Source organism: Phyllosticta citribraziliensis, assembly GCF_038025025.1.
Source record: "Phyllosticta citribraziliensis strain CPC 17464 chromosome Unknown J3D65scaffold_9, whole genome shotgun sequence".
Taxonomy (NCBI): Eukaryota; Fungi; Ascomycota; class Dothideomycetes; order Botryosphaeriales; family Phyllostictaceae; genus Phyllosticta; species Phyllosticta citribraziliensis.
This window is the reverse complement of record NW_027117346.1, coordinates 481,507-505,825: the sequence shown is the minus strand read 5'-3', so window position 1 is coordinate 505,825 and position 24,319 is coordinate 481,507. Positions and strand designations below refer to the sequence as shown.

The 24,319-nt window shown below is 54.5% G+C and overlaps 7 protein-coding genes across 7 annotated transcripts; 4 read left to right on the top strand and 3 right to left on the bottom strand.

The window, feature by feature from the left end:
• Nucleotides 1–765: 765 nt before the first annotated feature.
• On the top strand, nt 766–2,068 carry J3D65DRAFT_631709 (uncharacterized protein). Its single transcript, XM_066800933.1, has 3 exons — nt 766–1,072; nt 1,126–1,772; nt 1,831–2,068. Exons 1-3 carry the CDS (start codon nt 939–941, stop codon nt 1,953–1,955), a joined length of 906 nt encoding a protein of 301 aa, XP_066652936.1. The 5' UTR covers nt 766–938; the 3' UTR covers nt 1,956–2,068.
• J3D65DRAFT_631704 (mitochondrial 54S ribosomal protein uL13m) lies at nt 2,036–3,424 on the bottom strand. Its single transcript, XM_066800932.1, has 3 exons — nt 3,083–3,424; nt 2,597–2,957; nt 2,036–2,499 (listed from the first exon to the last, which is right to left on the bottom strand). Exons 1-3 carry the CDS (start codon nt 3,101–3,103, stop codon nt 2,384–2,386), a joined length of 498 nt encoding a protein of 165 aa, XP_066652935.1. The 5' UTR covers nt 3,104–3,424; the 3' UTR covers nt 2,036–2,383.
• Nucleotides 3,425–4,116: 692 nt separating this feature from the next.
• Nucleotides 4,117–4,971, top strand: J3D65DRAFT_646996 (superoxide dismutase; the record flags this gene model as incomplete). Its single annotated transcript, XM_066802313.1, has 3 exons — nt 4,117–4,140; nt 4,196–4,268; nt 4,322–4,971. 3 exons carry the CDS (start codon nt 4,117–4,119, stop codon nt 4,969–4,971), a joined length of 747 nt encoding a protein of 248 aa, XP_066652934.1.
• A 980-nt stretch (nt 4,972–5,951) lies between these two features.
• On the top strand, nt 5,952–7,974 carry J3D65DRAFT_604940 (uncharacterized protein; the record flags this gene model as incomplete). Its single annotated transcript, XM_066798314.1, has 5 exons — nt 5,952–5,966; nt 6,016–6,165; nt 6,215–6,550; nt 6,596–7,891; nt 7,951–7,974. The coding sequence occupies 5 exons, from the start codon at nt 5,952–5,954 to the stop codon at nt 7,972–7,974; spliced, it is 1,821 nt and encodes a 606-aa protein (XP_066652933.1).
• A 3,041-nt stretch (nt 7,975–11,015) lies between these two features.
• On the bottom strand, nt 11,016–11,990 carry J3D65DRAFT_461672 (uncharacterized protein). Its single transcript, XM_066796440.1, has one exon. The coding sequence runs from the start codon at nt 11,706–11,708 to the stop codon at nt 11,289–11,291; it is 420 nt and encodes a 139-aa protein (XP_066652932.1). The 5' UTR covers nt 11,709–11,990; the 3' UTR covers nt 11,016–11,288.
• A 283-nt stretch (nt 11,991–12,273) lies between these two features.
• Nucleotides 12,274–16,641, top strand: J3D65DRAFT_604938 (uncharacterized protein; the record flags this gene model as incomplete). The annotated part of the gene is made up of 1 exon (XM_066798313.1): nt 12,274–16,641. One exon carries the CDS (start codon nt 12,274–12,276, stop codon nt 16,639–16,641), a length of 4,368 nt encoding a protein of 1,455 aa, XP_066652931.1.
• Nucleotides 16,642–18,467: 1,826 nt separating this feature from the next.
• Nucleotides 18,468–21,498, bottom strand: J3D65DRAFT_604937 (kinase-like domain-containing protein; the record flags this gene model as incomplete). The annotated part of the gene is made up of 7 exons (XM_066798312.1): nt 18,468–19,234; nt 19,279–19,637; nt 19,690–19,809; nt 19,859–20,118; nt 20,165–20,581; nt 20,635–20,906; nt 20,955–21,498. 7 exons carry the CDS (start codon nt 21,496–21,498, stop codon nt 18,468–18,470), a joined length of 2,739 nt encoding a protein of 912 aa, XP_066652930.1.
• Nucleotides 21,499–24,319: the final 2,821 nt, after the last annotated feature.

Genomic DNA, 24,319 nt, shown 5'->3' with positions numbered 1-24,319 from the left:
TCCGCCACGACCGCTCTCCAGGTCCAAGAAACGACGCCAGGACAAAAATAACAAAAATAAGCACCCGGCGCATCAGTGGCGCCGTCTAGATTCAGATGCGACGATGATGTACTTCCAATTGTTTTCTTCGCCGGTCTGCATCTCTCCCTCTCGCTCTTGCGTCGCTCTCGCGATGAATTTGTCGGAAACGACTGGAGACAGGAGCTTGCGTAGCCCAGCGTCACGTCCACAACCATGACCTCGACCGTATCCTTGCGCCTCGGGAAGGTTGACGCATCTGCCAGGGCACTCCTCAGCATGCCGTCGAATAATGGGCGCTGATATGGCTGCACGGATGCCTGATTTGGCCATGCACATGGTCTGAATTGGCCTACGGTACGGTATCCTTCTCGTCGTAATTCTACTGTAGCAATCAATCCATTTGGCCGATGAATACTCCACAATGACTACACCAATTGTGCAGGCGCCAATGACCGGCCCAAAATTTGTAAACTCCCGCGGCGCGGGCTGCCGCCGCGTAGGAGAGTACCGCATGTCAAGGGGCTCTGCGACTGAGAGCGGCGGCCTCCGACAATCCATGGCGTGAGCTTCACGACCAACAATGGTCCTCATTGGACTGGCAAGCAGCAGCCGATTGATCAAGCAGCGCCAGTCAAAGGCACATGGCCAAGTCCGCTTCACGGTGCCCTCCGATAAGGCATCCCCAGACGACTACATAAACGCTACCTTAGCGGCATTCCACCCGCTGGCTGCATCCCAGGTCAACAGCTTTACTTTATCCCACCTTGGCTTGGTTGCGTCAGTAGTCGCCCACTTCCGCATATTGTTAGTCTTTGCTACCTGTCTATACTACAGTGCTTTTGCATTTTACTACCTGTACACTTCCACCTCCTACATTCTCTCCATAATCCCCAAGCTCTATCTTATCGCCCCTCGCCATGTCCCAGCTCAACTACGCGCGCTACGGCAAGGACAACGTCAGACTGTACAAGGTCCACAAGCACGACGATGGCACGCAGTCGGTCGTCGAGCAAACGGTGTGCGTATTGCTCGAGGGCGACATTGAGACATCGTGAGTGACGACAACAAGCTAGCTCCTCCCCGCCGAGCTAACCATCCAAACAGCTACACGCACGCCGACAACTCAGTCGTCGTAGCCACCGACACCCAAAAGCAAACCATCTACATCCTCGCCAAGCAGAATCCAGTGACGCCCCCCGAGCTCTTCGCCTCCATCGTCGGCTCGCACTTTGTGCAGACGTACCCGCACATCCACGGCGCCCACGTGCGCATCGTGACGCACAAGTGGACGCGCATGACCGTGGGCGGCTCGCCGCACCCACACTCGTTCCAGCGCGACGGCGCCGACATCCGCACCGTCGACGCCTACGTCCGCGAGAAGGGCGGCATCTCCATCACCTCGGGCATCGACCACCTGCTCGTCCTCAAGAGCACCGGCTCCGCCTTCTACGGCTTCCACCGCGACGAGTACACCCGCCTTCCCGAGGTCTGGGACCGCATCCTGAGCACAGAGGTCAAGGCGACGTGGGACTGGGCGTCGTTTGCTGGCCTCGACGATGTCAAGGCCAAGGCGTCGCGGTTTAATGACGCCTTTGATGCCGCTGTCAAGATTATCCTCGAGACGTTTGCGACGGACGACTCTGCCAGCGTGCAGAACACAATGTACAAGATGAGCGAGCAGATCTTGGCCGCGGCGCCGTTGGTCGAGACTGTCAGCTTTTCGCTGCCGAACAAGCATTACTTTGAAGTTGGTAAGTCTACTCTTTCGGACCCCCTGTCATTTCGGGACATGATCTAATTCGTCAACAGATCTCAGTTGGTTCAAGGGACTCAAGAACACGGGCAAGGATGCCGAGGTCTTTGCGCCCCAGAGCGACCCCAACGGTCTGATCCAATGCACTGTTGGTCGCAAGGGCGGAAAGGCGAAGCTGTAAATAAATACGAGGCGGCGTGTGTTCCTTTTTCGACTTTGCGCACGATATCACTTTGCGAGAAGACGGCGTTTGGAAAATTGGTTTATTTTCAATTGATACCACTTGCAACGAGCAGCTGTAGTCTGCCTTGGACAAACGTGACGTGGATGGCACCTCGTACCTGGCCAGCAATAAAGATGAATCCTGGAACTGCAGGACCTGTTCGTTTCCCAGACAATTATACACCAAGTGGGCATCGTCTTCGATCGACTTGGAATCTACCCGCCTACATGGAGTCTCGGTGCCTTGAGAAGCCACGACTTCTCCCATATCTGCGCAACCATTTTGTTTTGATATACACGCCCACTCATGTCAATTGTCTCCATGATGCCGCTTTCGAACCTGTGCCAAAGAAACCATAACGCCGCCCTGACCGCGTATGTCCCTGCCTACCGCGGCGTCGAAATGGTCTTTTTGACCTCCTCGAGCTGTGCTATCGACGGCACCGTCTGTCCGTTGAATCGGATGATGTTTTCCTTGTACGGATGCGAGTTGCCTTCGAAACCTTTGAGGAAACATAATTGTCAGCCAAAGTGCCGCCCACTGAGCGAATCTGGTGTCGTTGTCCCAAGTCACCCAACACTCTCAAACAGAGCACTCACACTTCAACCTAGCCAGACGCTCCTTGCGGAGGCGGTTCTTGGGCAACATGCCACTAACAGCACGCTTCAAGATCTCGCCACCTCCCCACTTCTTCATGAGGCGGTCCATGGTAATCTCCTGCAAGCTGCCCGGCCGCGTGTTGTGGTGGTAGTACATCTTCTTCTGGCGCTTCTTGCCCGTCGTCGTCAGGTCCTTGCAGTTGGTGGCCACCACGTAGTCGCCGCAGTCGGTTGAAGGGTCGAAGATGGGCTTGTGCTTGCCCATCAGCGTCAATGCTATCGCCGTCGCGATGCGTCCCAGCGGCCGCGGGTCCGCGCCAACGTTGACGCTGTGCCAGACGCGCGAGTAGGCGAGCCGGGTCTATGGGGACGCGTACGTTAGCCTTTTTCCGTGTGCAGTTCAGCCTGGCAGGAGCCAATCGTCCGCGAATGTGGACCGCGGAGGTGCTGCGGTCTGGGTGGGCGTTGCGCGGAGGAGGGTCGTACTTTGCCGATTGTTTGCGACATGCCGGGCGAAAGCTTGCCCCGATGGGCTCAGGGATGCGAGGGAGGGTGATTGAAGCGCGCGAGGTCCGAGCCGATTTGCTGGCGAGGGAGTTTGGTGGATGCCTTGGTCGTAGTCGATTTGGGGCGTCGTGGTGGTTGCAGTATGGCGCCTGGGCGGGAAAATCGAGCCAAGAGCTCTCGGGCCGGGGCGGAGGCGGAGATCCCGGGTCCGCATCACGTGCGTAAACTGCCGGATTGGGTGGGTGGTTGGATATGACCATTCGAGATGAGCGTTTCAACAGGCTTTGTGTTGAACAATGTCAAACCAATGCTTGATCTTATTGATCTGTGTTTATTACTGGTGAGGGGATTGGTCGTGTCACAATTGAGCAATTTTTCAAAAAGTGATTACTGGTCAGATCTCCAGTCGTCAGTGGTCTCCCAGTTGTCAGTGGTTCAAGTAAAGATTACAATGCCCTTGAATCCTCCATTTCGCTATCGTGAGCATCTCCTGACAGACCAAATCATTTGCTTGTGAAAAGACTGAGCAAAATGAAACGCGCAACATTTTTCTCGGACAAAACAAGGGATGGTCATCTTCTAATCTGATGTGAGGACGGAAAGATAGAACATCTGCATTCTGGAAACCAGCAGCTATTCCGTGGGGAGCATGGTCCAGGAGCTTGACGGACCGCAGGAAACGACTCCAGAGCAGACTGTTGCGTCAAGCGGTTGACACTTGAAAAAGCACCACAAATAGCAAAAGCTGCGGTGCTGGACGTTTGGAGTGGTGGGCATGGCAAGTTGAGCCGGCGAGCTTGCCCCGATCTCGGCAAGAGGCGCGGGCGGTGAGCAGGGGCAGGCGGGAACTTGATGATAAATCCGCTGGCGCAGACGTAGCTGCTCCGCATCACCGCTCGGCAGAAGGCGAGTCGCAGAGTGCCCGCGTTCTCGAAGATGCCACCCCCAATTCTCCACCCGCGGCGACTCGCTTTGCCAGGCCCACGCCTACAACCCGTTCCAAATCTGCAAACATGAGCACCATTCCCCCGTTCCAGGTACGTCGAGCTGCATAAACGTGCTAGCGCTCCATGGGCATTGACACACTGTCAGACCACCTTCGCGGTCCCTCTCAGCTGTGAGAGCTGTATCAAAGATGTCCAAACCTCCCTGTTCAAGCTTCCTGGTAAGCTGACTCCCGCATTTATGCGTATTCCAGACGACTGATTGAACCAATAGGCATCAACAAGGTCGAGGGTGATTTGCAAAATCAACTCGTCTCCATTGAGGGAACTGCCTCACCTTCTACGATAGTACAAGCAATCCAAGATACAGGCCGAGACGCCATTCTGCGCGGTAGCGGCGCGGCAAACAGCGCCGCTGTCTGCATCCTTGAGAGCCACAGCCCTACGGTCGAGAACAAAGTCCGCGGTCTTGCTCGCATGGTCCAAGTTGCGCCAAACATGACGATTATCGATCTGAGCCTCCGCGGCATTTCGCCAGGAACCTACTATGCCACGGTTCGCGAGCGTGGCGATATATCCGAGGGGCCCGAGTCGACCGGTCCAATTTGGGAGGCCGTCAAGGCCAAGTCCGAAGGCAAGCCGGCGACTGCCGCGAGAGGCGTGTTTGGGACGGTTGAGGTTAGCCAAGGGGGCGTGGGCACCATCTTTTTGGACAAGCCAATCCAGATTTGGGAAATGATTGGACGCAGCATCGTGGTCGCCAAGCAGCAGGATGGAAAGCTGGACAAGAACGACCCTGACACGCTCGTGGGCGTGATTGCCCGCAGCGCTGGCGTTTGGGATAATGACAAGACGGTCTGCTCGTGTTCGGGTAAGACTGTATGGGAAGAGCGCAAAGAGCAAGTGGACCGTGGGATGCTCTGATCGAGCAGGTGTAAGGGACAAGGAGCGCAACCAGAGGGGGCAGTAAGAGATGTTGGAGCTGTCGCAACGAGACGGCAGTGGGCAGCAAGATGACGAGATTTCATGCGCACAACGTTTCCGCGCGCGGAGCTGAGCCTCTGTGACATCAATGTTGCTTGTGCTAACCCTCCCATGGCGTCACAGAGACAGACATGAAGCAGTTTCAGCAGGCAGGCGGCGGACGTGATGTTCCTGGTGATGTTGGAGTCGTTGCGGAAGCGCCAACACCACGAGCGCAGCACAGCGCAGCGCGAGCAGGGAACGCAACCAGCGCACCGCTCGGCATGCGAGGGACGGCGAGATGTGGAGAGAGCAACATCTGCAGCGAAGCGCAGAAGTGGAGTTGCTGGCTGCGTAGCCGCCGTGGTGTCGGTCCTGCAGCCAATGACGATGGCGGATCCGCCCCGGCCGAGGTGCATCTCACAGCTTCAGCGAACCCGCTGGCTGATACGCCTGCAGTCGTGCAACGCCGCGCTGTGACAGCCCTGCCCATGGCGCCGCTTGGCCTCGAACCAGCCAGTCAGTGTCGCTCCACGATGCCCGCGCTTCTGGTGCTGGTCCAATTCCGACTCGAATCGCCCACTAACCCTCTACACCTCCCGCATGTCAATTCCCTCTCCCCTTTGAAGCCTACTCTTAGGAAGGCCTACCAGCTTCCAGCTCGTCAACGTCGCCCCTCGACCTCCTGACCTCTTCGCTCCTTTTTCGTCTGGCCGCCACGCCCACGTTGTAGTGTTTAATCCACGGAGCCCCACCCTCAACCCACCCAGGCGGCTAGATAGCTCCAGTGGCACATATACCAAGACCTGGACCAGCAAGAACAAGCGTCAAAGGAACACCTCTCGAATTGAAGACGACCAATTCACGCGCTGTATTTCTGCGGCTGCCGCTCCCCATTTCCACGAGACATTGCGTCCATGAGCTCCACTTGATCATACAAAATGTCTCTCAAACAGGTCAGAATTGATCTGGCCTCCCGACTCGACTCGTACTGACTTTGCACAGGAAATAGAAACTTGGGTTGCAGCGCTGGCCGCTTACGACAATAATGAATTCGACGAAGCTCTGCGCCTTTTCGACAACATCGCCGACACGTCCAAGATCTTGTTCAACTGTGGCGTGATTCACGCGACGCTCGGGGAACATGAGAAGGCCGTAAGTTGTTAGGCTTCCTTGGTCCGGGAATATCGTTAACATGCACCAGGTCGAGAGCTACCAGCGCGCTACGCGTCTAGACCAGTACCTCGCCGTGGCATATTTCCAGCAAGGCGTATCTAATTTCCTAATGGGCGACTTCGAGGAGGCGCTCGCCAATTTCAACGACACCCTGCTCTACTTGCGAGGGAACAACAGCATCGACTACGAGCAATTGGGTCTAAAATTCAAGCTATACTCTTGCGAGGCACTCTTCAACCGTGGACTGTGTTACATATACCTTCAACAAAAGGAGCCAGGTATGCAGGACTTGATGTACGCTGCGCGGGAAAAGGTGGTCCCAGACCATGACGTGATTGACGAAGCAATTCGGGAAGAGGCAGAGGTAATTGAAATTCCATGCCCTTGTCGCTCCGGCTGACACCTCTAGGGCTACACTGTCTTCTCGATACCCGTGGGAATCGTATATCGTCCAAACGAAGCCAAAGTAAAGAACCTCAAGGCCAAGGACTACCTCGGAAAAGCTCGTCTTGTGGCCGCCACCGACCGGAACAATGCCTTTACGGGCTTCACTGGGGCGGAGTTGAAGAAACTCAACGAAATCGCCAGCGTCAAGGATGACAGGCCTGAGGAGAAGATATCATACGCTGCGACAAACCTCGTCAAGCCAGGTTTGACGAGCCGTTCAAGACAGCAATCAGAGCCGCCCATCACCCGCAACGTCTTCCCGCCGACACCTCCCCCTGAGAACGACACGAGGAGACCGCCATCTCCTGGCAGTTATAGCACTCGCTCACAGTCGGTTGTGAGTCGCAAGCCGGCTCCGTTGGATCTCGGACGAGCCGCATTTGAGCAGCCAAAACCTCGAGTGATGCCTTCTCGGTCAGCCTCCGAAAGACCAGCGCCAAGTAGACAAATGTCGACATCTTCGCGAAGCACAGCATCTTCGCGAGGCTTTGCCAGAGACCCCATGTCTGGAATGTCAAGCAGAGACATGGGCCGAATGCGCAGAGATGGAAGTCGAGAGAGGGACATGGGCAGAGACATGCGTCGAGAACCAAGTCGAGAAAGAGATCTCCGCAGAGATGCGAGCAGAGAACGAGCTTTGCGCAGGGAGCCAAGCAGAGAAAGGATGGAGAGGGACCCAATAAGAGACATGAGGCGGATCAAAGAAGCCAGAGAACCGATACCACGACAGCCCCAAATGATGATCTCGGACGACGAAGAGGAAGACCCCTACGCCGACGACTTGTACGACATGTACGATCGGTCGTACAACAGCATGAACTACACCAGCAGCAGTACGCGGTCACGGAACCGGCCCCAAAAGCCAATGTACATTGAGGAGGAAGAGGAAAACCCCTATTCCCCGGACTCAGTCTACGACGTGGACTTCGAGATGGTACCCACCCGCGGCAACGTGCGACGGCCCTCCAACGCCATGCCACCAGCATCAATATCTCGTCGCAGTGTGCCGACCATAAAAACGATCCGCGTCAAGGTGCATGCTGACGATACTCGCTACGTCTTCATCGACCCGAATGTGCGCTTTGACACCTTTTCTGCGCAAATACGAGACAAGTTTGCGCTGCGTCAAAACTTCAAGATCAAGATTCGCGACGACAATGACATGATCACGATGAGCGACCAAGAGGACTTGCAAATGGCCATTTCGAGTTGCAGTGCTGAGGCGAAGAGGGAGCGGAAAGAGATGGGGAAGATGGAGGTAAGCAAACACCACCAATAAATGGCGCTTTCGACACATTTTGCTGACAATTTTCGTAGGTCTGGGTCCAGCAGATTATGTAGGTGTGGTTCAACGTACTTCGACTTCGCTTCTACGTCAACGCGGCCACGACGACAATCGACTTGCGATGATCGACGGACGGCGGTTTATTTACTCTCCTCTTTTTGATAATACGGACACCTTTTTCTCCCTCTGTCTCTGATCTTTCAAACACACACCCATCCCTCATACTTGACGATTCTCTCGTCTGTATTTCAGTTTCTGTGGGCGTTGGACTGTCCCGTTTCAGTACCACGTCTCCTGTGTCAAGTCATCACAACCCATTGCAACCAGCGTCGGGCTCTCCCGCGCCATTTGTCACTATGCGCGCCACAGTGTCACATCCTCCTCACTTTTTCGATTTCGCGCCCCATCATACCAATTTCCCTCTCGGCTTCTCTTCGATTTATTTGGCAGGCGTCGTTTCTGATGATACTCAGCGAGCATGATACAAAGCGACATGTTCGGCGGTCGCCTTGGCGGCGACACAGCAGGAGCAGTCATGGCAGTAGTCCAGCGGATGAGACCGACTACTACTTTTTTGAGAGCAACCAACCCATCAACAACAACATTATAAAGATCGACAACACTATCAACAAGAATATCAAAACAGTCAAAAACGACAAGAATTTTGTGGGCAACAGTGGCAGCATGGTGAATCTAGCCAACCACGTGTACTGCAGCAATTCTGCGAGTGGCAGCAGCAGTAGTACAAACGTCTCGAGGCCTTCTACCTCTTCTACCTCTTCGCCGCGGTGCAGTAGGAGACGATCGCTCCGCCGCAGCATAAGCGGTATTTGGCACTTCTCGCGGCGCCAGGATAGTGGTAAGAGCAGTAATTCTATTGGTTCTGCTACGCATCCCCAGGGTGGTAAGGGGTAACCAAAACAGCGATCCTTCATCGCTTATTTGAGATGCTGTCCGTCCTCCACATCAAGCCGGACTGTCAGAATGTTTGAAGGGGAAGTATTTACGGGACTTGGACTTTGTCTGCCACGGCCTGCGTACAACTTGCTCATTTGGCTCACTGGGTGGCAAATAATGGCATCACTGCGCTCGCGCCGTGTGTGCAGAAACAAAAACAAAACGACTTCTCCTCTCAGCTAATATCGATTCCATCTCTCTTCCAAACGTTCTTCGCCACTCCGCTCGTTTTCTTGCCACGTTATGCTTTGCCACGCCCTTCACTGCCGCGACTCTCCTCCGCCACCACGCTATCGCCTACAAACATCATGCCCACCCGCCCATCAGTCTGCCTGCCCGTCCTAGCTCGCTCGCTACATCGCTTCCCATCGGCACCGACTCCCTCTACTCTCCTGTTCCTTCTTCTCTTCGACGCCAACGCCGACCACCGACCGCTCCTTCCGCCTACCGACACGTCGAACCACCCACGCAGCCAGTCAAGCCCGCCATCCAGAACCTTCCCTTCGGGGTAGAGCTTCCGATCGCCACCGACGCCGCCGCTGCCTCCACTCCCGCCTGCACCGTCCGCATCCGGCGTCGACTCGGATCCTTCCTTTGCTGCCCCGTCCTGCCGGCACTTGCGACTCGACTACCGAAACCCCGGGCTCGGTGTGTCGGGGGTTGCGCGCGCCGTGCTGGAGCGTGTCTGCGCTTGTGTAGGTGCCGTACCAGAGATCTGATCCGTCGGCTGCTGCGCTCGGCCGGCAGGGGAGGAAAACTGATCAGATTATGCCATGCGCAGGGGGTGGTAGAATGGCTGTAGGCGCCGGGAGAATGAGGAGGGGGTCGTGGGATTTGAAACGCGTTTTGCCGGTCTAGCTAATGTGTTAGAGGAGCAGCTGGCGAGGAGTGGCGCGTGGTGGGGGCGGTGGTTTGGGAGCGTGAGTTTGGACGAACGACACAGTCGGACGATGAGATGAGAGGACGGCGCTTCGCTGGATGGATGTGCGCGCGGCGCTGAAAGGAAGTGTCAAAAGGATTGATGAGAGCAATGTGAAAATCAGCTCATTGGTGACGCCGTCCACGCAGCTCGTGCTCGTTCTGTTTCTGCTTCGTTTCGTCTCGTCTCGTGTCGCCTTGGGGCACCGCCTGTGTTGCTCCAGCTTGCTGACTGCATGCTGGAAAATATTTGTTGGTTGGAGTTGCTTCAGTTTGGGGGCTTCCAGCTTCGCGTGTTGTCAAAAGTTCGGTGATTGGATCGTGGTTCAGTGAGGCGTGGTGGTCTGGCAAACTGTGGAGAGGTGAACTCTTTGAGGCTCAAAAGATGTCGTGCGACATTGACCGTGGATACAGACAGGGAGTAACAGCACGTGGGCGTAATCCAGGGCTCGTCGGATTAGGGGAAAGTTTGGTTTTGGCATTTGGACGCTGGGTCAGCCTGATCACTTCCCATCGCCAGCTACGCGCTGGTAGCCATACTCATCCTCTCGTCACCAACTTGACCACCGACTCCTAAAGAGAAGCACAAGGCAAAGAGGCTTTAATGATGATTAAATCGCGTGCTGACGGTCAACCAGCGCAAAGTCACCCTACCCTGTGCGCCGGACTACATCCAAGCCACTTAATTGTGATCCCAATCTGTAGGTACGGACAATCGGAAACATCCGGAACGCATGAGCTGAGCTGAAGCAAAGATGTAAGTCCGTGGTCAGGGGGTGCATCCAGTACTTTTGGACGTATTGTGCGGAAGTGAGTTGCAGGCCGAGTTTGCCCAGTGTGCCAAACGCAGAGGTACCAGCGTAAAGTGCGGTCCCATCACTGAGAAGTCGAGCGGAGCGTCGTCGCTCATGTGCGAGTTCCATTTGATCAGAAAATAAAGCAGATGGCATTCGTCGCGAAGGAGCCAGTCGTCTTTGGAGAAATCCTTTCCTGGTCAGCGCCGAATGGGCTTTGTGCCTTCAACAGGGCCAAATTCAGCTACGTGGGCAGCAAAAGATGCTCGTGTATATTTGCGGAGATGTTAATTCGACCTTCGCTCGTGGTGCGAGTATCTGCATCCGCAGCAGTGGACGCCGAACTCCAACTCTCTAGTTCCGGGGTCTAGGACTGGTGCCCGAACAATTGCGATGTATCGTTCTGGGCAATTGGTTCCTCCCGTAGTCCCTTCCATCCTGGTTTCTTTGAACTCGGTTTCTCTGATATCGATCATCCTGATTTCTCCGGAATCGTTTTCTCGCTCCTGTTTAGTCGGGGGCGGAACACATCGTTCCACGGTGCAAGTCGATCCACGGAGCGTGAGGCTTTCTTGACAAACAGAGCGGTAATCAACGAAATTCAGTCTTCTGGGACGTGAAAATTGTCTAGGAGAGTAAAAGCCAGGGACGTTTTCATGTGAGGCAGCTTCTCGACATCTCGTTGACGCATGCCAAATATTTCAGAGTCGTCTCGGAAAGAGAGTGGGCGGAAAATGTCGTTGTAAGTGACCGCCAAAATCGCCGCAAGTTTCACACTCGGCTGTGCAAAGGGCCTTGTAGAGAGCTTTACAGGTGTTCCACCGGTCGGCTTCTATGACTTGGATGCCACGGAGCGCCTTCGGTGCACATGTAGCTACGGCTTTGTACTTGGACATGCCTTCGACAACTTTGAGCGCTTTGCGGTTGAATCTTCGAGAGTGTTTGAGGGTCTGAAGATCGACCAAAGAGAGGGTTAACTGGATGAGCTCAAGAGGCAGGGCATCGAGCGCCCCAAGGTCTCGTCGCGGTTCTTCAACAGCATGTCCGTATTGGACGGGAAATACCCGGAAGTCTTCAGCCTCATCGAGGACGTAGGAAGTATCGAGGTCTGTGGTCGCCATGGCAGCTAGGTTCCTTCAAAATACGTGCCGTGAGAGATGGTAGATGAAACGCGCGTAGAGAAACAATGGAAAGAGGGTTGTGGTCGGCACCTGCAGATGCTGAGTCGGGTTTAGCTTGCGAAGGTTAACAACAACGATGCCCGCCGACCACGCACCCCTTCGACTTTGAATATCCACATTCTTGTCACCTCAACAACTTAAATTTGCGCCAATCATCGACTTGTGCAGCTGGTTCCTCCAAAAATCTCGCTATGCCTTCATCTTCGAGCATTTAGTCAGAGCCAACTCTGCTCTGTTCCAAAGACGGAGGCACGATGCCCGCTGACACTCAAGCCGCCGGCGATCCAAAGGCTCTCCACGGACAAATGGCCTCATTGTTGGCTGATATTCGGAAACTAGTTCTAAGAGAGGCAATCAAGTTGTGCAGAGACGGGGATGTCAAGTGGGCTTTGGGGGCCAAAATAATCTGCAGGGAAGAGGGGCACAGCACCGAGGATGACATTCACCTCTGAGTCCAGATGACATCTTGAGTTCAACCTCCCACTCGCACCAGGATACGGCCAAAATGTCCTCGCAGCGACGTGGATTCCGCGACAAATTCAAGCTCTGGCGCGGGTCTGGGGCATCTTCAGCATCCGATCCATCCCAACCCACAGTGGCCTTGCTCGTAAAGCATTCACCAAAGCCCAGCCTTGCGAAAATCGGTACAGATACAAATGCCTTCAAGGTCGCCTGGATGAAGTTTTTGGATAGGCTTCCTCCAGAAGAACGAAAAGCCTTTATCGATGCGCACAAATCTGTCTCTCCCGAGGACTTGGTCCAGGAAATCAGCGATTTGGATCGCAAGGACAGCCAATCTGTTGCTCGAAGCCTTGTCGGCCCGACGAAGGAATTCTTGACCATACTGGACCAGCTGCTTGCAACAACATCTTCCTTTGCATCACTTGGTATTCCAGACGTTGCATCGATCATTATTGGCGGAGCCAGGCTCATCATCAAAATGGCGCTAAACTACGTCAATTTCTTTGAAAAGTTGACGGGAATGCTGGAGAAACTGACCGCTCACCTGAGACACCTTCAGGAAGCCTCAAAACTTCCTGAGAAAATGGTTCTCGTGCAGCAAAGCATGGCAGACGTCTACGTCGGCATCTTGAAATTCTATCATCAGGCCTACAGCGTTTTCAAAACCCGAGACCACCAAGAGCATACCTTGGGCCATATCAGGAGATTCGGACGCGTCCAATGGGAGCCTTTCGATGCTAAGTTTGGCGAAATCGAGGAAGAAATCCAAAGCTCTCTCGACGTACTGAGTCAAGCCAAGGGCACGGAGGCTTTGCATCAAATCTCGAATCTTCAAAGCGAGTCCACGAAACAAACACGAATACTCTCTGAGGACCAACGCCACAACTACTTCGGGTGGATTTCACCCAAGGATTTTGATACCATCCAACGAGAGGGTTTGCAAAAGAGATGGCCCGGGACTGGCAATTGGCTACTAAACCACGAAAAATACAAGGAGTGGTTTCATGGCCAACAACCTCGAGTTTTGTGGTGCCACGGACGGCCTGGCTCTGGAAAATCGGTATTAAGCAGCATCGTGATGGATCACATACAAAAAGACAGGGCCACAAGCAATGCCGGAGTGGGCAAAGCCTTTGTGTCATTCAGATATGATGACATGGAGACTCAGAAGCCCGCAAAAATCATTGCAGCGGTCTTGAAACAACTGTCATCGCAACTGAAAAGCTTCCCTGTGGATCTTGCCGATTTTCTCTCTGCTCACTTTGAAACCCATCGATTCCCCTCACCTGAGGCCACGACCGAGATGATTTCCAAGCTCAACAGTCTGTTTTCAAAGACCTTCATCGTGATGGATGCGCTCGACGAATGCGAAGAAAGACCGCGAGCAGAGATTTTCCAATTTATTTCACGTTCCGAGGCGAAATTCTTTATCACCAGTCGACCCGAATCCTCCATCAGAGAGACGTTCAATTTCGAAAAAATAACCAATTTGGAGATCAAGACCGCGGATACCCGGAACGATATTGAAGAATATATAAGGGGCGAGCTTGAATCCCGCACACAACCACCAACGCCAGGGGAGCGGAACAACCAACGCAGATTTCGTGTCACAGACGTCGAGACGAAGGATCTCATTTACAAGGAACTTGTCGATCACGCCAATGGGGTCTTCCTGTGGGTAAAGTTGCAGCTGGACAACATCTTTCGTCAAGCGAATAGAGAAGACGTTCTCGAAGTTCTGTCAACTTTACCAAGGGATCTCTTTCAGACGTATGACCGCATTCTTGGACGAATTGAACAAGAGTCGAAACCACTGCAGATTCTTGCCTTGAAGAGTCTAATGTGGGCACTCAAGGTCAAGGACTGGCTGCCCTTCGAGATGGGATCGTTGGTCTGTGCCATCGCAACCGACTCAGAGTTCACCACATTTGGACAGATTTTGGAAAAGTGTGAGAAATACACGAAACAGGATATTCTGGATACTTGTCAAAATCTGCTTGTCCTTGAGAATGGGGCAGTAAGACCCGTACATTACAGTCTTGCCGAATTTTTCGAGCAAGAAAAGGCAATCAAGGACGGCGCGTTTGCAGAACTTCAGGACCAGCAGCTCATGGAATCGAAAATGGCGAAGGTTTGCCTCGTATTTCTAAAGCTCTACCACTCCGAAGATGGCCCAGTCAAGTGGCAGAAGAAGAGTTGGGATGACAGATTCGGATTTCACAGTTATTGCGCTCGGTACTTTGACGAACATATCACCTCCGCTGCCAAAGAGCACTTCGAAGACATCCGCGGGCACCTCGATTCGCTACTTTCCATGGACGCTTCTACCCTTGGCAGTATTGCACGTAAAAGGAATCATTTTTCGGCGAGAGAAGCTACCGCAATGGACTTAATCCACATCACACAACTTTACAAGCTCTCAGCTGTTGCAGAGGACGAGAGATGGAATACTCCGGCTCTTCATCAATGGACATTGTGTGCCGCGTGCACCACAGGCTCCATTGACAGAGTTCGGAAACTCCTTGACTATGAAATCATTGCAGTTCCGGACTGTAGTTCCCCACTTGCGGCCATTATGCCGTATGCGCACCAAGGACGAGACATGATTGAGCTTCTGCTAAATTCGGGAGTGGCTGGTGCCAACGAGCCCTACTTCTCCGGTACTATCCTCGAACATGCTTGTGATTTTTCCTCCGTCCAAGTCGTCGAGACCCTTCTCTCGCATGGAGCCAAGGGAATAGAGGGAGACTCCACCTTCTCCAAAGCACTCGACACCGCGGCCAAGCGTGAAGACAATGGTGTAGCGCGCTTTCTCCTCAATATGCAAGTCCGTCCAAGGAGCCGAACGCTCTGGAATGCTATGATTGCCAATTCTGAAGAGCTAGTGTACTCCATTCTGGAGAAAGGCGTGAATCCAAACGCAAACACCTTTCAGCCTGATGTTCTCATGGGGCAGGAGACAATTTACGGAGATTCCGTACCAAATCAATCACCCTTGTATTACGCAGCTTACCAGGGACGCGTCGAAATAATGCGACATCTGCTCCATTTTGGAGCTGAAGTTGACGTGAAGGGGCCTGACATGGGCACTGCGCTACACGCTGCTGCTTTAAGTGGCAGTCTACCCGCCGTTCAACTTCTGCTCGAGCACAGCGCGGACATCAATGCATCTGATGGCACAGTTGGGTCCCCACTCATATACTCCGCTTTCAGGAACCATGAAGTTATTTCAAGGGCCCTGATTGACGCTGGAGCGGATATCAATCAAAGCTGCCAAACCTTGATGCTTCACGCCGCCTGCGACGGCGGTGATCTCAGTCTTGTCCGTCTTCTGCTTGATCGCGGTGCTGACGTACATGAACTACAACCAACTTTACTGTACGACACTCCACGGAGCGATAAATTATCGACTATCAAGCTGGAAGGAACCAAGCGCACTGTTTTAGAAGCAGCATTTGCAGGAGATTTCAACAAGGAAAGGCTCGAAATCGTCGAACTGCTCATCAACAGCGGCGTAGATATCAACGCCAGCAGTGAGACTGGCACAGCGCTTTCAACGCTTTGCTTGCTCCGTACAAATGATACGGATTTGCAAGTAGAGGCAGTCAAGCTCTTGCTTGCTGCCGGAGCAGAAGCCAACACTGCTATTGGAAAATGGACTTCTGTCCTTGAAGCAGCTTCAAAGGGGGGAAATGAAAAAGTGGTAAAGCTCCTCCTCTCAGCTCGACAGTTCAGCCAGTCCCAGGTGGACATGGCTTTACAAGCAGCGATGTACAATGAAAAGGGGACCATTGTGCGGATCTTGCTGAGCCACGGTGCACTTCCTCGGGAAGTTCAAGAGGCAAACCCATATTTCCGGATTGGTGAACTACCGCTTTCAAGTGCCTCATTCAGCGGCCAAACTGAAATTGTGGATGCTCTGATTACTGCGGGAGCGAACGTGGACAAACCTGACCTCTTTGGCTCTCCGTTGGAATCCGCTCTCTATAGATTCCAACGCACCACCGAATACGAAGGCATCGAAATGCAAATTCGACTGGCCAAGACTATAAAAAGACTGCGGAAAGCGAAGGCAGTTGAGCCAGAAGACGACTGTCACGTTGGAGTGGTATGCTATGGTCCATTTTGCTACCAATCCTATCCCCATGACCTCTGGGAAAGGACTCACCCACGCCAACACTGGATCAATGGGGTGCGATATAAATGCAGTGAATGCCGTTACAATTTGTGTAGAAAATGCAAAGAGGAGGAAGATTTACAAGGAGAAACTGGAGACGAAGAGGAAATCTCGGAGGAAGATTCAGTTTCCGACCAATGTCGACATGAGCACAAGATGATTGAAATGGCGACGAGGGACATTGAATCAGAACGACTTTTCGTCGAGCTTTACTCAGAAAGATCTGAAATCTGAACGCAAGGGACATTACTCTGAGATTTTCCCTTAATCCACACTCGCACCGCCTCCCTCCCGGTTGATGCCTACTTCCTTTCCCTCACTCGTCACGACCTTCTCACGATCCGTATCAATCATTCTACTAGGAGTTTCAAATCAAGTCTTTGTTTACCATACCATCGAGGGAAAGCCGAACATGTCAAGAGAGATACATTCACGGTGCTCTGAACTGAGAACCAAGAAGACACCGACGGAGACCACAACATACTTCACCCCAACAGCACTTGACCGGCAAGAATAGCCGAAGGTATCAAACGGTGGAAGAAGCCTTGGTGTAACTGTGGCGAACACATCAAGGCAGCAGACAACCAGAGAGACAGAAGACCCAATCCTGACTTCCCATTAACTTCCCAGCCCATCGACTTGCCAGTAAATCCGTCACGAGCAACTGGAATCGCCATCACTCGCACAAACACGACTCCAAGCGGCAGCAAAAATCATCGTCAAGTCAATTGTGGGCTCGGCAGGTCTTCAAGCCATGAACACCCTGGCCGACTCGCCCTCCGTGACTCATCCCTATACCGCTCTCATTGACCCATTCCCACTCCCACATACGCATCCTCCACGACGCCGAATTGACGGACTCCCCTTTTCGAATAACCAATCCCCCCTTTTACATTTACTAACACCCCCCACCCACCTACCCATCTAGGCAAAGCAGGCAAGGCGCATCGCATCGCAGCACAGCGCGGCTTAGCAAACCAGGTAAGTACGAAAGTAGGAGCATAGGTAAAGGTAGCGTAAGGTAGGTAAGTTAGAGTAGCAGCAAGATGAATGAACAAGTCTTTCCTTTCCTCCCTCCCGTACTCCGTGCATTGATCCTTCACATCCCATCCCATCCAGTCAGTCCGTCGATGGGTCGTGCAGTCCACCACCTAGTCCCGTTTCCGTTTGTTGTGCTGCGCAGCAAGCAAGCAAGCGAGCAAGCAAGACCACCACGCTACGCCACGCCGGCTCGTTCTTTGAGTCATGCCGCTCTCTGCCTCCTGCTCTTGACTCCCTCTGTCCCGCGCTCTTGGGTTGATATTGACCGAGGTCGTGAAGCCCGCCCGCTCGATTCCATGCCTTCTTTGCCATACTGCACTGTGCCAATTGATATCTCAGCAGCTCCGCCGTCGCCCATCTGTTGCTTTGCATTCTTTCTTTCTTCGCCCGCCCTAACCTGGCTACCACCCGTTTTGATCTGTTTGATTCTGCCTGCATCTCTCGTGGCCCCTCTTCACGCGTCGACAATGAAATGAGTCTGATTGATCATGACGGACGCGCCCGAACGCAAGATGCGTTGTCAGCGCCGGACGGATATCGACTGGCACGCCGATGAGGCAATTTGACCCTCCGCAGCGCCCATCCACGGGCGACTGACTGGTGCGTGCTCCTGCGCCGGGAAAAATCTGCGAATGGCGATACTGTGGGTAACAGAGAGAGAGATGGTGGGTGGGATGGGATATTTTGCTGCTTGCTTGCTTGCTTTTTGTCTGTTGGCCCAAAATGGTAGAACAAGAGTGATGATGTGTGATGTGGCTGTTGGTTGTTGTTGTTGTTCGGATTGTTGGAAGAAGAGAGAATGTGGGAAAAAAGTAAGCCTCCCCCCCTCCACCCACCCTAGCAGTCACTGTCCGCAGCAGCAGTAGTCCCGATACGCCCAAAGCCGTCCATTCCGTCGATTCAAACGCAATAGACGACGAATCTGAGAGTGCTGACTTAAAGTTACTCCATCCTAGAAAGAGGGATTAAGTCGTAATCCGTACAAATGCCTGTTCTCGCTGATGATGCCTCGTCTCTCTTCACTGCCAGTGGTTTTGGTTGTTCATGAAGCCTTCTTCCAGTGTTCGGTCCTCCAGCGTCCTAATAAAGTCTCGGTTGCCGCCGCGGTGGCGACTCGTGCCGGCCCTGCTATCTCGCCTCCGCGCGCTGCCAGAGTTGGAGTCAGGCGCACCGTCGGGGGGAGGTGGGTAATACGCCGGGCTTGGCTGCAGCCTGACTGGAGCGTTGGGGTCAAGATGGCTCATGACGCGCTGGAGAGCTGGTGGAATGCCGCTCTGTTGCTGATCCATGGTCGATGCTCGCTGTCGTCCTGCCCTCGTCGTTGCCTGAGCGTAGAGGTTCTGCTGAGGGTTGTACCGCGGCGTCTGTTGTTGAACCATACCCATTTGCTGATTGTAGTTGGGCTGTGCGGGGTATGGGGGCGGCGCGCCTTGATGGCTCGGGCTGTACATGTTGTTGTACATGGTAGGACTTTGGGCATGCGCATTCTGTGCGAATTGGTTCATTTGCATGTTGGCATACGCTGCGCTCTGGGCCTGAGCCTGTGCAGCCTGTTGCTGCATGCGTTGCTTGCTCAAAGCCTCAGCGCGCTGTTGTTCCACAACACCGGGGGCCGGTGACCTGTTGGAGCCAGCCCTCATCGTCATCGGTGGAACAAAGGGGCCAGTGAACTTTTGCTGTGTGATGAACGGGTGCATCTTGGCCTGATTAGGTGTCCACCTCTCGAGCGGGTTGAGGTTCAAAAGGCCCTGGGCAAAGTCGATGAAGGCGTTGCGATTGGCCATTTCTGCTCTTGTTAGACAAGCCTTGGTATTGTGGCGCCAAACTCACCTCTCTCAATCTCTGCCGGCTTCATGTTCTTCCGCGGCATGGGGTAGTTTTTGATAATCTCCGGGAGAGTCGTTGCGGAAAAGTACTTTTTGCTTGGCTGCTCCTTGGTTCCGTGCTCGCGCGAATATTGCTCCATGCTCTTTAGTCTCCATGTTCTGCGGCCAAACTCATCCGTCACCTTTTCAAAGAACTCGCCCGATTGCTTGCCCATTTCGAGCATCCAAGGGGGAGGAAGCCCAAGCATTTCGGTGATGCGCGCAACCTGGTTGTATTCTGATGATCCCGGGAATAGCGGTAGTCCGAGGAATAGTTCAACCACAATGCAGCCCAACGACCACATGTCAATGGCCGCAGAGTATCTGTGGCGCCGTTAGTCGCCTCGGTGGATCGAAAAGGATCAGACCAGCTTACGGAAGTCCAAGCAACACCTCAGGCGATCTGTAAAATCGCGACTGGATGTACGTGTAGACGGTCTGGCGTTCATCGCAAGCGGAGCCAAAGTCGATAATCTTGATGATTGGGCTCTCGAGACTGGCGAAGTCAGTCATTGGTAACGCGATGCGCTAGTCATGCAGCTTACTTCTTGAGCAAAATGTTTTCTGGTTTTAGATCGCAGTGGATCAATTTTGCCTTTCCGAGCAGAGCCAGGCCGTTCAGCAGCTGCTGTGCGAATACGCGGACGAGGGTCGTGCTCAGGCCGCGGAACTGGTTCTGTTTGATCAGTTCGTACAAATTGACACTTAGCAGCTCGAACACGAGGCACAAGTGCTGCCGGTGGATGAAGGTGTCCTTCAGCCGCAGCAGGTGGTGGTCGTCGTTTTTGTCCATTTGCTTGTTCAACTGCGCCAATCAGCAGTGGGGTTTTGACTTGGTCTCACGCACGTACCAAATCGAGAACCGAAACTTCCATCATGCTCTGGTTGAAGTACGCGGTGCGGTTCTTGATGACCTTGACTGCAACCACTTCTTGCGTTCGCAGATTCTGGCACTTGACGACTTGTCCAAAAGTGCCCTGCCCGAGGACGTCGAGGATGAGGTAGCGGTTCCTAAGTATTGTCAAACGGAGGGCCTTTGGCAGACATCTGCGTGCAATGGCGTCATACTTGTGCCCGGCTTCCTCTGAACCCAAAATATCATTGACGTAGAGGATGTAATCGCTCTCCTCATTATCATATCCATCATTTTTGACGCCCTTGCTCGGCTTGGTGAGAACTCTTCGCGGGTTCCTCGATGATTCGTACTTGAAGTTAGGGTTGCATATACGATATGTCGCGGGCAGGTGCGTGGTCAGTGCTTGCAATGGCTGGACTATGTCAGCACAATCCAACGCTCCTCTTACCAATGGCCGCCACTCACGCTGATGAAACCTCCTTCGGGATTTGCTCGTCTAAAGGGCGGTTGCTCGTTGATGCGCGGCTGCAGGTCAGCAGTGTTGACGCATTTGGTAAACGTAGGCACGGGCCCTCGTGAAGTTTGAGGGGAAAGCGGTGCTTGTGACGTGTTTCGAGGCGATCTTGCTTCCCGACCGTACAAGGCATTCAGCTGCGCGGTAGCAGACTGCGGGTAAAAGTGCTCGGGGGTCATGGTGGACTGAATCGGGGGCAGCTGGGGAGGATGCGCTCGCGAAGCTGTGTCGGGTTAGCGAATGCAAGGCGGGGAATCCACGAAGACCGCACCAGGAGGAGAGTAGTAGCTCTGAGGCGGGGACATGTACGGATTCGAGCGCGTAGGAGACTGGCGGCTGGACGAGGGGGAAAAGCTCGTGTAGGCGGCGCCGTTGTTCTGGGTGGAGCTTGGGCCGTAGGGCGATGACGGAGACAGGTTCATCGGCGAGTAGCGTCGCGCCGCAGATGACGCCTCTTGATCCTGGATATAGGCCGTCGAGTTGCGTTTCTGACCGGTGGCTCTGACGTATTTTGGTCGATAGGGATCGGCATCCTCCATTGGCACGTCGCCGTCGCCGTCGCCGTTGTTGTAGCTCGAGGTCCGGGTGACCTGGGGCGGCGACGAGATGGCCATGGACGCGGCTCGCGAGGATATCGAGGGGGTTGTATACGAATCTTGCTTGGCGGCGACGGTCGAGTCTTGCCTGGGCGCGGCGAGGGCGGTTGGATCCCGCTGAGGTTGTTGCGGAGACGTCAGGTTGGGGGCAGCAGCGTAGTAACGCGACTGGCGAGCTGGCGGCGCGCTCTCGACGTACGAGCCCCACTGCGGATCCATGGCTCAGACAGCGGAGGCTGGAGAGGAGGAGAGAGTCGGGAGGGCGTCGAGGCAGGGTGTTCAGGCGGGCATGAGGTGTCGGGCGTGTTGGGAGCGCAGTGTCGCGACGGAGGGATCGAGATGTCGTAGGGCGAGGGAGAAAGGTGTGTGGACTTGACCGTGGGCCGGTTCGGCCAGACACGTGGATGGAGCGGATGCGTCAGGACGAGTCTGGGGTTGAGGAAGCGCGGCCGGCAACAGCGACGTGAGCGACGGTGGAGGTGGGAGAGAGATGGGCGGTGATAGGCGGGCGGGAGCTGGCTCAGGCTGGCCGTGGCACCAGACGGCAACACCTAGGTAGGGTCCAGAAGCGAAGCGACAAACGGCGGACGGCAAGCCCGACGAAGAGTCGAGGCTGTGTCAACGGCGAGGGAGCACGCGAGTGGAGAGAAGAAGAGAAGGAGTCGTCGAGGGGGAGGAGCAGGACTAGGTCAGGTAGCTGGAGAGAGAGAGTCAGAGGTAAAGTTGAGGTCGTCGGGTCAGAGTGCTCTAACTTGGTTCAGGCTGGACCTCGTCGGGTTGGGCGTCAGGGTACAGTGCAATGGATGGATGGATGGGAGCGGCAATCAAAGCAGCCTCGCCCTCCTGCTCGGCACGAGAATTCAAGTCCGCAATCCGGTTTATCACCGCACCCTCGCTGTTGATGTTCGTCAATGTTGTCGTCCTCCGCTGTCACCGTCAAAGCCCTGGCTGCCCTCGTCCGCTGCCCACGTCATCGCCTACACAAAGCCCACCTCAGCGTCCGATTGCGTCCTTCGCTCCAGTCTTCCCTCATTCAGCGCATTCATCCATCCAATGCCAATGCCAATGACATTGCCAGCATTACCCGACCCATCCCTCCATCCTTCCTGCTCTCCTGCCACCGCCGCCCGTGGCCAAAAACGTGGCCCACCCACTTGCTACTCCTCAGCTCCTCCCTCCAGGTCAAGGCAGCTCAAACACTTGCCGCTGAAACGTCTGCTCCCCTAGATACCTATTTTTTTGCGCCGACCCTTGGACCAAACACCCACCCTCTGTCATGCCGTGCCCTGTCTCTTGCGTCCAACGGCCAACCTCCGTTTTCGACCATCACCGCCGACCAGCCAGCCAGCCACGACAGCCTCGCCCATCACCGACCCTCTGCTTTCCATCATTCTCGATCCTTTAATTCTTGCGGCTCCGTTTCTTCGAGACGAGACGATGCCTGTGATCAACACCGCCCGAGGCCACGACATGTCGGCAGTGGCGGAGGCCCAGCAAAGGTCGTGGCCGCGTCATCCCAGCCGCTGCCCTTCACCCGAGCGCGGCCTCAGCCTCATTTCATCAGCCCCAGCCATCATCCATCACCGCACCTCCATGTCCGCTCCGCACCATCGTCATCTCTCCAACCATCCGACCAGCGTTTCTCATTCCCCCAAACCCGTCGCGTTGAAACATGGCCACCCTCCCAGAACGATCTCTTCCACATCGCTGCCTGTCCAAGACCGTCCAGATTGACCAGCAATAGATCCGCACGCGCGTCCTGATACGAGGCTCCCTGCAGCCCGTTTAATGAGCTCCCCAGCAAGCAGTCGACACGCGCCCCATGGTTGTTTTGCAATTCTTGTCCTCTGCTGTTCGCATACGCACGCCGCCCGCGACGCTGGGAGGGCCAAATCTCCGTTTGCTGCCGCTCATGCAGTGCCGCCCTGCTGAGCTTTCTAGTTCGGCCGGTCATTTAAGTTGCCTTTTTGCCTACAACTCTGTCGCCCTTTTTTGCTCTGCCAAAGTTGCCTCTCTTGGTAAGCGTCGGCGGTCATTTCGAGAGTCAAAATTGCCTTGAACTATCGCGTTTGGTTTTTTTCCCCTCCTCCTGTCAATGCCGACGGTCCGGCAGTTGCGCAGTGGGTGCCTTCTGTGCAGTCATATTGGCGCCATGAATCTTCCCAACCATCAAGCTGTATGTGCCCATGGTGAGCAATTTGACAATCCATCAGCACCATCGTCAGCGCTGCCACCACACCACCACATCTCTCCCCTGTCCATCCATCCATCCGTGCCTGTTGCGGGCGTGTCTGCAGAAACGGCGCCGCACTACCTACATGCATACATGCAGCAGCAGCAGCAGCAGCAGCAGCAGCCAACTACCTTCACCTGCATGCGACGCGCCGACCAGCGACCAGCGGACCAGAGCGCCGTGAATGGTGGTCCAGACAGAGGCGCTACATGAATGATCCCTGTGCGGACGGTGGATGGATAGGTACACCGCTTTTAGTAGTCACCCACCCACCCACCGCCACAACCGTGTTGGCGGCCTGTTGTTGAACCGCTTGGTGCGAGGCGTGAGCTGCCGCGAGAAAGAGCAGTACGTAGAACTAGACGCCTGGTCGCGACGTCGCTGGAGTGGCGCTGAGCGAACACGAACGAAACGAGAGGAGAGGCGCGTGCTGCGCGTCGGCGAAACATGCGAAAGCCGGGCAGCGCCACATCCCGTTGCTCGACATGTCACGATGCCGGGGACAACACAGTCCATATTCGCGCCCTTACCAATGCTACACACCAGCATCAGAAAACCCAACCGTGCAATCCAATCCATTCATCAATTCATCCACCGGGGGTATCACCCATTCCGCTCCGCTCAACTGCCCAGACCTACTACCATAGCTACATGTATACACCCATCGCTTTCTCGCTCAATCAACCGCTTCACAACAAGAATGACAGCTGCGCCTAATCCTTCATCCCCCGCCTACTTACACTTCCCATCCCCCTCTGCTTTGCTCTGCGTGTTGTCGCCGCGCTCTGGTTTACCTCGTCCAGTCTT